Source organism: Euleptes europaea, chromosome 12, assembly GCF_029931775.1.
Source record: "Euleptes europaea isolate rEulEur1 chromosome 12, rEulEur1.hap1, whole genome shotgun sequence".
NCBI classification, from domain to species: domain Eukaryota; kingdom Metazoa; phylum Chordata; class Lepidosauria; order Squamata; family Sphaerodactylidae; genus Euleptes; species Euleptes europaea.
Window position 1 is genome coordinate 50,098,535 of NC_079323.1, and position 14,148 is coordinate 50,112,682.

At 44.3% G+C, this 14,148-nt stretch overlaps 1 protein-coding gene across 1 annotated transcript; it reads right to left on the reverse strand.

The window, feature by feature from the left end:
* Positions 1 to 356: 356 nt before the first annotated feature.
* On the reverse strand, positions 357 to 11,975 carry HSPA13 (heat shock protein family A (Hsp70) member 13). The gene is made up of 5 exons (XM_056858423.1): positions 11,943 to 11,975; positions 4,394 to 4,734; positions 2,405 to 2,618; positions 1,520 to 1,687; positions 357 to 1,054 (listed from the first exon to the last, which is right to left on the reverse strand). The coding sequence occupies exons 1-5, from the start codon at positions 11,965 to 11,967 to the stop codon at positions 381 to 383; spliced, it is 1,422 nt and encodes a 473-aa protein (XP_056714401.1). The 5' UTR covers positions 11,968 to 11,975; the 3' UTR covers positions 357 to 380.
* Between the last annotated feature and the right edge of the window lie 2,173 nt (positions 11,976 to 14,148).

Consider the following 14,148-nt stretch of genomic DNA (forward strand, 5'->3'; position numbering starts at 1 on the left):
GTTATTCCATTTTCAAGTAATGAAGTCTTGAGCTGCAAGAGAACATAAATTTCTGAATATTTTGCCCCTAATTTTGATAAGCAACAGGACCTCAAGTAAAAGCTGAAGATCTCCTAATCAATTTCTGCTGTTCAATCCCTTAAAGAGAAGAGAGGAAAAGTAATAGGTTGGATCCTATGGATCTGCTACATGACCACCGGTGCTTTCCTTCAGCTGAGAAGAGACTCTTGCTGCAGGAAAAGGCTCAATGCACTGGAGGAAGACACCATTTAGTGGGAAAGCTCTGCAGGATCCAATCCAATGTATACTGAACAGTATGGAAACATGCAAAGAATTAAGTTACAGAACTAAAAAAGAATAGAATGTAAGAACACTGACACTCAGTTGAAATTTGTCTTTCGTAAATGCCTGTTTGGGATTTCTACAGCACTAACTTGGAGAGGCCAGGAACCCCCAACAATTCCTGCCTGGATAGCCACCCCTATTACTACTGCTAGGTCTGGGTCAACAGAGGTGTTGGGTTCCTTTCCAAAGAACTCTGTAATAACTTTTCGTATCCTTGGAATACGGGTAGACCCTCCAACTAATACAATCTCATCTACTTCTGACTTGTCTAGATGTCCTTCTTTCAATACCTGTTCAATAGGCACAAGGATCTTCTCAAAAAGGTCCTCATTTAATGTCTCAAACAGTTTCCGGGAAACTTGTGTTTCAAAGAGAATTTTTTTTGAAGTGCTGCTCTGTGTTTTGCTGTCTCTCATATTATCTTTCACTGAATGGTCATCTTCAGTGAAATCTTCATCTTGTTTGCTATTCGCTTGGTTCTCTTCCTGCAAATGTTCATGTTGGTTCTTCTTCTCTGGCATGGTAAGAGGTACTCTAATTGTAGAAAAATTGTGAATCGTCAAGTTCAGTTTGACAGCTTCTACAGCTTGTCTAAGTCTATGTATTTCTTCCTTTTTGGTCGGCACAGAACCATACATCTGATGGATTTCATTATACAAGTGGAGAAGCAGCCGCTGGTTGAAGTCCTGACCTCCAAGCATGTTGTTACCTAAAATGCAAAGCCCACACATATTAGGCAATTCACAATAGTAGATATCACTGGTGAGGGCAAACACACAATGCTAAAATAGTACAATTTTATATGCTAATTACACCCATTTTATGATAAAGCTAAAAGATGTTAACATTCCCTATCTCATGACCCATCACCAATTCATCAAGTAGGTGCTCAGCTTAAGATACCCCCAATAAAAGTCCACAGAAAACCACTTCAGCTCTGACTACCACATCAACTAGCGCTTTATGTGCTAAATCTCATAAGTACTTGAAGATCAGACTTATCCTGAATGTTGACCAACTTACTAAAAAAGTAGTTGTACACTAACATAATACATAAACAATAAACAACAATAAATAATATATAAAAACAGACAAGATCCAATATGTAACTGAAAAATTTACTGTTTCGTAAACTAATATACTACATCTTTCAGAAGAAAAGACTTCTCTGTACCTGCCATAGCTCGTGTCAGAAACATCCCTCCTTGCTTGTTCAGCAGAGAAACATCCAGTGTTCCTCCACCCAAATCCACGACCAGAACATTAGATACATCCACCTTGTGGAGACCATACGCCATAGCTGCAGCTGTGGGTTCATTAATTACCCTCAGGATTTCCAGTCCTTCAAAGATAAATTGATTTGTCAGTAATTTCATTCATGTTACCTGCTAATTTTATCTGGCATATTCAGCAGAAGTTATATATATGACTGGAGGAATTTTACCTGCCTATTTTTGCAGCTATTTCTTCCAAAGACGGAATTATATTTAATTGACAAAGAGGCTATATGTGAGTAAATACTTTTCCTATGATCTTATACCATTTTTAACTATTTCTTACTTTTCCTGACCTTTTCCATTTGCATGTATTAATCAAGAATACTTAATCAGGAGTATTGTTTCTTATTTCCAGCGTTCTATAAACAAAGGTTACTAGGTTGTATCCAGAGCAGCACTTCGGCCAGCGCAAGGACTTCCCCAAAAGATTCTGTCTCCCGCAAGCACCTGAAATGCCTCCCAGAGTTTTGCTCCTGGGATCTCTCTCCTTTACCCAAGGAAACGTTGCCCTGGATCCAACCCAGGGCATAAGCCCTATTCACAAGTTACAGTGAACGCATGTACAGTCCATGAATAGTGTACCCTTGATTTTTCTTTACACGTGTTGAATAATGCTCATATTATTACATTCAACGAGATTACAGCTTATGATTTAAAACCCACATTTATAAAGTGAACGTACATTGGTTCTTCCTTACACACATACATGAGGGGTCTACATGGATTCATTGTAAAATATACACACGGCTATACTCTCTGACACTATGATAAACATGTATCACCTGCAAGGCTAGCTGCCTTTATTGTATAGTTCCGTTGTCTTTCATCAAATTCTGCTGGTACTGAAATTACTGCCTTGGAAACAGGCATGCCAAGGTAGTCCTCTGACATCCTCTTCAACTTAAGAAGCAGCTGAGAACCAATATATTCCGGTGTTACATTATATGTCTCATTTGTTGCAATGGAAAATTCTGCAGCTCCTTTATTATTAAGAATCTGGGGGGAAAAACGATAATAAAACTTTTATGTGTGAAGCACACCACTCTCGATAAATAAATTCTGATGTGTCTAAACCTCATGATCGCACTGGGATTTATCATGAAAACTCTATCCTTCTATTAAAAATCACCTACCTGATCTGGTCTTTCATTATATACAGTCATGTACAGAGCCAGTATTGCATAGTGGTTAGAGTGTCAGAGTAGGATCTGGGAGAGCCAGATTCCAAACCTCACTCTGCCATGGGAAAGCTTGCTGGGTGACCTTGGGCCAGTAACACAATTTCAGCTTAACCTATCTCACACGGTTGTTGAGGGGATGGAATGGAGAAGGGGAGACTGTTGTAAACCACTTTGAGTCTCCACTGGGGAAAACGTGGAGTATAAATGAAGGTAATACTCAAGTCTTTTCTAAATGGGAATTTAACCTTGGACTTGTCGCTGTCTTAACCCACACTTTTCTGATCCAAATTCCCCATATCCTATGCATGGTGGTTGTTTGCCCCAAAGAAATTCCTGGAGTATCAGGAGTACTGCAGAATCACCAGCAGAAAACCAGAAGAGTCTGAGTCCCTGCCCCTTGAAAATGCTGCTTTGTAATTGGCGGTAGTGTTTATTGTTAGAAAAATGTCACCACCACCATCATTCCACCAGCTCCCCTCTGCCCCCGGCAAGTGGCCATTTTACAACCCAAGTGCCACCAGAAAACAAACCAAAAATAAAACAGCGCTGCAACCTGGGGCCCTGCGATCACGGAGCACCCAGGAGAAAGAAAGCTAAGCTAAGCCCTAGACGGCAGCCTGACAGTTGGCTTCCCTTCCCCCATGATCAGAGATCGTGGGGAGCGCCGAGCTCAGCTACCCATCCCCTGCGATCAACAGGGACTGGAAAGGAAAGCAGCCATGTGGCTGCTTATTTTTCCGTGTGCCCTCTGCCGGGAGTTTTCCTGTTGATATGATTTATAATTAATTTGAATAAAATATAATTAAAATTGAAGAGAAAGGCAGCCGAGGGTAAGATTTGAAGCTCCCTCCCACCCCATTTGAGTGATAGATTACCCATGGGGGGCCAAGGGGCCGCTGGATCTTAGCGTTGGCGGCCTCTCTCTTCATTTATATTTTAATCAAATTAATCATCATATCAAAAGAAAAAAACTGGCAGAGAGTGCCCAGAGAAGTAGGCAGCCACATGGCTGCTTACCTCTCCGGTATCAATGGCTTCCCAGGGCTTCGTGGAGGGGATGGCTGAAGGCTGGCTGGAGGAGGAAACATGAGAATGGGGGCATGAGTAGAGAGACCTGCACTTTGGCTTATGCACAGTAATGGCGACAATTTGACCTGGGCTGATCTCGGAGAAGAACTAAGAATGACGTTAAAAGAGCATTGGGAAGACCTGGAGAGAGTGCAGGGTGGGCACAAGGGCAACTCTGAGGGACGGAAAACTCATGAATTAACTCCAAGGAACAACCGAGCCAGTTCGGGGGTGAATGTGAGTCAAAATACCCATGCATAAAAGATCTAAGACTAACAATAGGATTAACATGAGGCACAACAAATTTAGGCTGTAGTGTAGTAAAAAATCACATTGTCTCGGCAACACAAATATATTTCAAACAAACACTGCAATGAAAGCACTCCTTGGGATAAGTTTTCAGCTACTCATATATTTAGAGCAAACAAATGACTGACAGTCATTTAACCTGGCAAGTGAGAAACTGTGGTCACCAAATATATTTTTAAGGTAACTACCTTGCAGCCAAAGCTTTCAGCTTACCTTAAATGGGTATCTCCTGCTTTCCCATCTCAATTCCTCTGGAGTGAAAATCTTCCCTATAAATCTTTTGGCATCATACACAGTGTTCTGAGGGTTCGAATCAGCCAGCTCTAGTCCATCATATCCTACATGCACATCTTTCTCCGTGAAAGACACTATGCTTGGGATGCTGTTGTGCCCATTTTCATCAGGAATCACTTTCACCTGTCCTATGCCAGGAAGGAACACACCAACAGAACAGTACGTAGTGCCAAGATCAAGTCCAATTACTTTTGGTGTGGGCATGGGCAAATACTGTTGGGCAAGGTATCCAGCTAACAAAAGAGTCAAAATAGCAGAACCTATAACAAGGAAAATAAGGAGTAAAGAATCCATCTCAGTAAAGGTCAATTAGTTATCAGAAAAGCGAAAACCTTTGAGTTGTAACAGCCTCATTTTTTGAATAAGCAAAAGGTTTATCCAGAAATCTAGCACAAAAACAGACATCTATTGTGTTTTTTAAATAAATAGTGATGTTAGAATGTATTGGGAAATTTATAATTTTATTTTTATCCAATTTCTAATTAAACTTTAAAAAGATGGTTAGTAAATCCTGAAAAAGGAGAAAATGTTTAACGCAACTCCCTCTCACAAAAGGCCAGTTATAAAAATGAATGGGACAGCTGCTTAGAGTTAATAAATAACACAAATGAACTCAAGTATTTGTTCAGTTTACTGGTGTGTTTGCTCACTATAGAGTGGATAACAATTATAAATAAGACAATGCTAAGAGTACAAAGCTGTTCAAACTTACTCCAGTTTAAATCTATGGAAATCAATGGATTTAGACTGGCAAAATTGGATAGGGTTGTATGGGTTTTCTGTTCTCCTTTCCCACAAACCAACCATTCAGTTGATATGCATTCTAATGCTGCAAAACATACATGTCAATTTAGCTCACTAAAATTGTGATAATTTTCAGAACACACATTTTAGAGTAGGTTTCTGCAGCAATAAAGGATTGATTCTTGATGTACCTCTTAAAATTTTCAGCAAGGGCTTACATGGGGGGGCATTAAGAATTTGAGTTCCCCTCCGTCACTCTGAAATGTGCATCCCATTCTGTTGCTGCATGTAGGCCTCAGCTAGGCATACAGCACAATGAAGTGGCACAGTGCTGAAGGGATAATGGACTACACCTCTTCAGACAGCAGGGGAATTCCTTGTGATAGGAGGTTTGCTGACACGAAGGGAAGGCCATCCAACAACCCATGGCTGGCAGGTGGGTGAGAGAAGGTGTTGTGTCCCAAGATTTTAAAGCCATATTGTTTATATTTTATCACTCTTATGATGTTGCAAATTTTGTTTTTATCTTATGTATCTTTTTAAAATATAATTCTCTATGATGTTGTATATTTTGTTTTTTGTCTTATGCATGTTGCGCTCAAGATCTTTGGTCGGATGAGCTTGAAATGAAAGGAAAGGAGTTGCTTAATCACCTCCTTGGAGATAAGGCAACCAGAGGGCATACCAAGTTCATCCTCCACACTTTCACAGACCTAAGACTGGGAGGGGACAGAGGTCAATCTTCACCTCGTCCACCTCCTCCCATTGGGACAGTCCTGCCTTTTTCTCTGAGCTAGCTCTGTGGAGAGAAGAGTAGCCATGACCATGTCCCCCTTGGCTCTGGGCTAAAATAGCTCTTCACAGTCCCTGGCAGTTCCCCTGTTCAGATGCTGGCATGTCCACATAAAAAATACCTGGCAGAATGTCTCATATGATCTGTAGATGAGACACTGTAATCCATTGCCAGTTCGAGTAGACTGTGCTGGCCTGGATGGACCAATGGTTTGACTCAGTACAAGGCAGCTTCATATGTTCAAGGTAGGTTGCCAGGTCCCTCTTCACCACTGGAGGGAGATTTTTGGGGCAGAGCCTGAGGAGGGCGGGGTTTGGGGAGGGACTTCAATGCCATTGAGTCTGACTGCCAAAGCAGCCATTTTCTCCAGGTAATCTGATCTCTATTGGCTGGAGATCAGTTGTAATAGCAGGAGATCTCCAGCTGGTTCCTGGAGGTTGACAACCCTAGTTCAAGGGTGCAAAGCTTTGTACACTTGCCTGGGAGTAAGTGCCATTAAACCCCGTGGGAATTATTTCTGAGCAAATATGCATATGATCAGATTTAACATCACTGAAACTCTCTGGCTGGGTTTGCAAATCTAATTTCAGGGTTTTTAAAAAAGGAGCTCTCTGTTCTTACCTGCTAGAAAGTTAAAAGAAGGGGGGATTTTTTTTTTAATAGCAGTCCTGAGCTCTCTCTCTCAGCTGCCAAAAACAGCAGCATTTGAGAAAAAAGCTTCTGCTGAAACTGAAAACCTATTGCCAGCACTGTGCTGTGAAGCAGTTAAAGGCTTAAAAGCATGCAAAATAGTCTCAATAGTGGCAAGCATGTTTGTTGACACAGATTATAAGGTCACAACACCATGGGAGCTACTACTATAACAGTACACATGCTGATATGTGAGTTGCTGTGCACACACTGAAGAGCTACAGCCAGATTAAGCAACACTGCATCTTCTAAAAAGCTTGAACAATCGTGACTGAGGAGTAAACAAATCCTTCTAGAGCAAGTAAGGCACAAGAGAACGAAACTGCCACCACCACCTGCTCTTCTTTCTGTTCTCTTCTCAACTATATGAACATAAGAACATAAGAAAAGCCTTGCCGGATCAGACCAAGGCCCATCGAGTCCAGCAGTCTGCCCACACCGTGGCCAACCAGGTGCCTCTAGGAAGCCCCCGAACAAGACGACTGCAGCAGCACCATCCTGCCAGTGTTCCACAGCACCCAAGATAGTAGGCATGCTCCTCTGTTCCTGGAGAGAATAGGTATGCATCATGACTAGTATCCACTTTAACTAGTAGCCATGAATACCCCTTTCCTCCATGAATATGTCCACTCCCCTCTTAAACCCTTTCAAATTGGCTGCCATCACCACATTTTTGGGCAGGAAGTTCCACAGTTTAACTATGCGGTGTGTGAAAAAAATACTTCCTTTTATCTGTTTTGGATCTTTCACCCTCCAGCTTCAGCAGATGACCCCGCGTTCTAGTATTATGGGAGACTACTCATAAGCCAACAAAGACATTCGGTTGCATATACATAGCCCACTTTCAAGTGCAAGGAAAAGAGCTGTTCTACAGAGAACATACATACATTTCCCTACCATACAGTAGGGAAAGCGGTGGGTATAATGTGTGAGGGGCATCTGTCTGCAGCACCCTCCCATCATGACTACTGCTGCCATCACAGATGTCTAACTAAGGGACAATCCTTGCTCTACAGCAGGGGTGGGGAACCTTTTTTCTGCCAAGGGTCATTTGGATATTTATAACATCATTTGCGGGCCATACAAAATTATCAACTCAGAACTCGCCCCCACACATTCTGGCCCTGCCCCCTTTAACCCCTCCATTGTTGCCAACTCCGCCCCCAGCCCTCTTGTAGTACAGAGGGAATACGTTTCTCCACTGCCCGGGTGGGAAAGGGTTAACACAGTTTCTTGGGCGGTCCTAGCAGCTCCATAGCTAACAACTCTTCTACAGGGGGAAAGAAGGTCCCTTTTCTCGGCAAAACAAACTCAAATCCACCTTGAATAGAGGCTATTCCTGTCAGCGGGAGGGGGCAGATTGCCAGTCTTAGATCCTTCTGAGCTAGAGATCTGCCAGGACCCACAAAGGGCCAGACCAAATGATTTCGCGGGCCTTATACCGCCCCCGGGCCTGACGTTCCGCACCCCTGCTCTACAGTTATGAGCAGACAGGAGCAAAAAAACTAAAGTGTGTTGTTGTAAAAGCTTCGGGGGGGGGGGGATTAAATGAAGTTGGTCCAAACTGCCACACCTCTCACCCCACTCCCATTTTTTTTGTCCTATGTGCCTCTTTAGTAGGTAAACACCAGTATTTATTATTGATACATGATTTCATAATTTTTCTCCAAATTATGCAGCACCATAAAGATTAAAAAAAATATCCCAGCATAAGCTTTAACAGACACAGCACTTCCGCTCCAATGAGTTGTTCCTCGTTGTCCTTATTTTATGTAGCATGAAAAAAACAAACTCAAGGGGCCATTAAAAGCAAGAAATACACAATTGCACTTTTCCTGATTAGATTTAATTTTGGTGTAATTACATTTCCCTCTATATTTCCGGCATTTCGTGACCCCTGACCTGCTGTTTGCTCCTCCCCCCAACCTCATATATAAAGTAAGTGCCAAATAATGATTCACTTATAGAATCTTAAGAAGTCAACTGTAATCCGCAAACGTTTACACTGGAACAAAATTTTGTTAGCCTTTCTGGAGCCACTGAGGTCCTGTTTGTTTTTGCTGCAGCAGAGTACCAAAGCTACCCTCCTGGGAGGACACCTGAAGTAAATGAATCTAAACATAGCTTTCCATGGAATACCTTCAAGCTGAAATATTTACCTGCATAAAAGAAAACATCCTTTATGTTTGGTTGGCTTTTTTTTTTTTTGTCGTCAAGTCACAGCTGACCTTTTGCAACCCCGTAGGGATCTCAAGGCAAGAGTTATTCGTTTTGACATCACCTGCCTCCTTGTCAGGACCCTGGTATTCCTTGGAGGTCTCCCATCCAAACACTAGCCAGGGTCAAGGCTGAGAGTGTGTGACTGGCCCAAGGTCACCAGCATGCTTCCATGGGCGTAGTGGGGATTTAAACCTGGGTTTCCAAGGTACTAATCTGACACCTCAACCATGACGCCATGATAACTCTCTATCCTTTCTGGTACCATCCATCAAGTCCTTTTCCAGACAATAAAGATGAATAGGGAAGGAGAGAGGGCAGATGGAAAATCCAAAAAGTTCACACCAGATAGACCAGTGGTTCTCAACCTTTTTTTGCTCCATTCCCGCCTTTCACCATTGTTCAGAACATACGAAAAGCCCTGCTGGATCAGACCAAGGCCCATCAAGTCCAGCAGTCTGTTCACACAGTGGCCGACCAGGTGCCTCTAGGAAGCCCCCAAACAAAACCACTGCAGCAGCACCATCCTGCCTGGGTTCCACAGCACCTATGTTTAGTCCTGTCCTCTGTTTTGCTCTAATACACTGGCTCCCTTGCTACGCTGTTTTGCTCTACTATGCTGGCTCCCTTAAAACAAAAGCGGACTGTGAAGAGCTCCAGAAGGATCTCTACATACTGGAAGAATGGGCATTAAAATTGCAAATGAGTTTCAATGTGAGTAAGTGTAAAGTGATGCATATTGGGGCAAAAAAATCCCAACTTCACATATACACTGATGGGATCTGTGCTGGCAGCGACAGACCAAGAAAGGGATCTTGGGGTGGTAGCGGATAGCTCAATGAAGATGTCAACCCAGTGTGCGGCTGCTGTAAAAAAGGCAAATTCCATGCTGGCCATAATTAGATGAGGAATACAGAATAAAACTGCTGGTATCATACTGCCCTTGTACAAATCTGTGGTGAGACCACACTTGGAATACTGTGTACAGTTCTGGTCACCACACTTAAAAAAGGATATTACAGAGCTTGAGAAGGTGCAGAAAAGAGCAACCAAAATTATTAGGGGACTGGAGCAACTGTCCTATGGGGGAGCGGTTAGGACGCTTAGGGCTGTTTAGCTTGGAAAGAAGGCGGCTCAGGGGAGACATGATAGAGGTCTATAAAATTATGCATGGTTTGGAGAGAGTGGACAGGAAGATGTTTTTCTCCCTCTCCCATAATACTAGAACACAGGGTCATCTGCTAAAGCTGGAGGGTGAGAGATTCAAAACGGATAAAAGGAAGTATTTTTTTTAAAAGGAAGTATTTTTTTTCACACGACGCATAGTTAAATGGTGGCACTCCCTGCCCCAGGATGTGGTGATGGCTGCCAGCTTGGAGGGCTTTAACAGGGGAGTGGACATGTTCATGGAGGAAAGGGGTATTCACGGCTATTAGTTGGAATGGATGCTGGTCATGCTGCATACCTATTCTCTCCAGTATCAGAGGAGCATGCCTATTATTTTGGGTGCGGTGGAACACAGGCAGGACGGTGCTGCTGCAGTCGTCTTGTTTGTGGCTTCCTAGAGGCCCCTGGTTGGCCACCGTGTAAACAGACTGCTGGACTTGATGGGCCTTGGTCTGATCCAGCAGGGCCTTTCTTATGTTATGTTCTTATGTGAACACAGCCATAGATATCACTTCTGAGCTGTATGCAGCAGAGTAAAAGATGGGGCTTCCTGTGTGATATACTCACAACAAATGACTCAGTGTTAACATCTGTGCCTTCCCTCTGTTGTTATTACAATTTAAAACAAATGCTTTTAAAACTGCTGCTACGTTTAAATTACTCCTCCAAGTATTGCTTTCTAGTTTTCCATCTCAGCAAGCTCTGCTCCATATGAATAGCAAAACGGACACTGGGTTAGAGTAGTTAGACAGGGGGAAAGCCCTATTCAGTGAGAGTCCATCACCCAGTAAGTGCAGAATGTAATACCTTGACAGAGGCCATATCTGATATTAAATTGATATAGTACATAAGCACTTCACTTTAACTGTAATTATAAAGAAAAGGGACATCCAGGGAGTTTTCATTGAAATAATACTTTAGTAATTCTGAGAGATGGAGACAATCTCTGGCAGATTAGTACAAGAAACAGACTATAATATATTCTAGAGATGGGCAGCTTTTAATTCTTTGCTTTTTACTGTAGCTAGCATATAGGCTCACAATGGAAATGTATCCTATGTCGGGTTGCCAGGTCCCTCTTCGCCACTGGCGGGAGGTTTTTGGGCCGAGCCTGAGGAGGGCAGGGTTTGAAGAGGGGAGGAACTTCAATGCCATAGAGTCCAATGGCCAAAGCGGCCATTTTCTCCAGGTGAACTGATCTCTATCAGCTGGAGATCAGTTGTAACAGCAGGTGATCTCCAGCTAGTACCTGGAGTTTGGCAACCCTAATCATATGCCAGAGGATTGCAGAGGGTTGGAAGTTGCATAAACTTGTTCTCGATGGCAAGCATATTTCTAGTAGTCAAAAAGGGCCAGAGTCCAGTAGCACCTTAAAGACTAACAAGAATATTTTCTGGTAGGGTATGAGCTTTCGTGAGCCACAGCTCACTTCTTCAGATACAGCTAGAATGTGAATCCATCGGTCTTTAAGTAGAGGAACAGTATGTCAATGTGAATAGCAGGCTTGATGGGATTAGGTGTGATATGCAGAAGAGTCTGTGATGTCCAGGGGAGAGATGGGTGTGGAGAAATCAGCATTGGTAACGGGCCATGAATGCAAGGTCTTTATTCAGCCCAGGTAAACGCATTGACTTTAGTTTGACTATCAACTGTAATTCAGCAGTTTCTCTTTCCAATCTCCCTTTAAAACCCCTTTGTATATTTCTAGCCTTCGATAATATTTGAAATGCCTTTGAAATGTGGTGTTGGGAGGAGAGGGTTACAGAGACCCTCGGGTCCGCCCGTCTGCCTCCCTGCCTGCGCCGGGGCCCCAAGGGAAAGAAAGGCGGGAACCACGAGCTCTTCAACCCCACTCACCCAGCACCGTCATCTCCCCGGCCATCTTCGCGGGACTCGGCGCGGCCCCCTCACGCCCAGGGCCCGGGACTCCTCGCGGCACTCGCCGGCTTCCGGGGCTCTCGCCGGAGTGATGACTGCGCCTTCCTTTCGCACCTCGGAAACCGCCGGTCAGGCGCGCGGCGTCCTGGGAAATGTAGTCCCGCCCAGCGCGGGGTCCCAGCGCGCCGCCGGGACAAAAGACTACATTCCCCGTCGGGCGACGCCGCTCGAGGAAGGCCGACCTCTCGGAAACCGCCGGTGAGGCGCGCGGCGTCCTGGGGAATGTAGTCTCGCCCAGCGCGCCGCGCGGCCAAAGAACTACATTCCCCGTCGGGCAACGCCGCTCGAGGGAGCCCGAACTCCCGCGTTGACCCGAGACGCCGCGTCAAAGCTGCGTGATGGGGCTGATGGGACAGGGAGGGCGCTTCCTCGTGCCCCCAGGGGGCTGCTATGACGTATTTCCGGTACTTTGCCTTTCGGGAGTTGTAGTTGGAACGCATTGGCCAGCGAGAAGGGCCAGAGTCCAGTAGCGCCTTAAAGACTAACAAGAATATTTCCTGGCAGGGTGTGAGCTTTCGTGAGCCACAGCTCACTTCTTCAGATACAGCTAGAATGTGACTCCATCTGTCTTTTAAGTAGAGGAGAATGAATTCAGACAAGCATTAGTATGTCAATGTTAACATTGTTTAAACCAGTGGTTCCCAACCTTTTTTTGACCAGGGACCACTAGGACTTTTTTGTTCGGTGCAGGGACCCCGAGGTGCAAAATAAAAATTCAGAGAATTTGAAAATAAACTTTAATCATAACTGTTAGTTAAACATTAAACTTAGAATAATATTTGAATATATTTTTATAATAGAGAACTTTTAATTGAAAATATTAATTTATTATGGGTTTATAACTTTGTTTCGCAGACCTTAATTTAGTTCTCGCGGACCCCTGGGGGTCCGTGGACCCCCGGTTGGGAACCAGTGGTTTAAACTAAAGACAATGCATTGACCAGGGCTGAATAAAGACCTTGCATTCATGGCTCATGACCAATGCTGATTTCTCCACACCCATCTCTCCCCTGGACATCACAGACTCTTCTGCATGCCACGCCTGATCCCATCACGCCTGCTGTTCACACTGACACACTGTTAACATTTACATACTAATGCTTGTCTGAATTCACTCTCCTCTACTTAAAAGACCGATGGATTCACATTCTAGCTGTATCTGAAGAAGTGAGCTGTGGCTCACGAAAGCTCATACCCTACCAGAAAATATTCTTGTTAGTCTTTAAGGTGCTACTGGACTCTGGCCCTTTTCTACTACTGCAGACAGACTAACACGGCGACCCTCTGTGAATTATTGACAAGAGAGAGGAAGGCGCTTGACGCTTGCTGCCTCCAACCGGGGGGGGGGGAGTGGAGGGCTAGGGGCGACTCCTTTTCCAAGGACCGTTTTTCCGCCCCGCCGTCTCGACTTAATTGTTTCATGAGCTTTGCAGAGCTGCGTGCTGCTCTCCCAAGTTGTAAATATCAAATCCTTTTGGATTTTTTGTTGTTTTGCTTCCGGTCGAAAGCAGGCATGTACGGGGTTGCTCCCTCGTCAGATCTCAGAAGCTAAGCAGGGTCGGCCCTGGTTAGTATTTGGATGGGGGACCACCAAGGAAGGCCAGGGTTGCCGTGCCGAGGAAGGCACTGGTGATAAAAAAAAGGTAAAGGTCCCCTGTGCAAGCACCGGGTCATTCCTGACCCATGGGGAGACGTCACATCCCGACGTTTTCTAGGCAGACTTTGTTTGCGGGGTGGTTTGCCAGTGCCTTCCCCAGTCATCTTCCCTTTACCCCCAGCAAGCTGGGTACTCATTTGACCGACCTCGGAAGGATGGAAGGCTGAGTCGACCTTGAGCCGGCTACCTGAAACCGACTTCCGTCGGGATCGAACTCAGGTCGTGAGCAGGCACTGGTGATATGCCCGTATTATTGTATTAATTCCCAATGACAATAACACAGTAGGAGGTTGAGAGTTCAAAGCAGTTTGTTTATTAGGCCCAATATACACACCGGGTGAGAATTGCCCCAAATGCGCAGGACAATTCACACAAACATCAAAGGAGTGCAAGCACGGATATAATCTTTGGTAATGGGAGGTACAAAAGACGAAATACATGGCGTCAATACATAGAACCAATAATAGA

Bases quoted from the DNA above. Each gene is read 5' to 3' on its own strand.
- HSPA13 (XM_056858423.1), bottom strand. From the start codon at position 11,967: ATGGCCGGGGAGATGACGGTGCTGG. The intron at 2,619-4,393 runs GTAAGCTGAAAG...TTTTCCCCCCAG, and splicing joins GCAGGAGATACCCATTTAAG to ATTCTTAATAATAAAGGAGC. The intron at 1,688-2,404 runs GTGATACATGTT...TTATCTTTGAAG, and splicing joins AAAGGCAGCTAGCCTTGCAG to GACTGGAAATCCTGAGGGTA.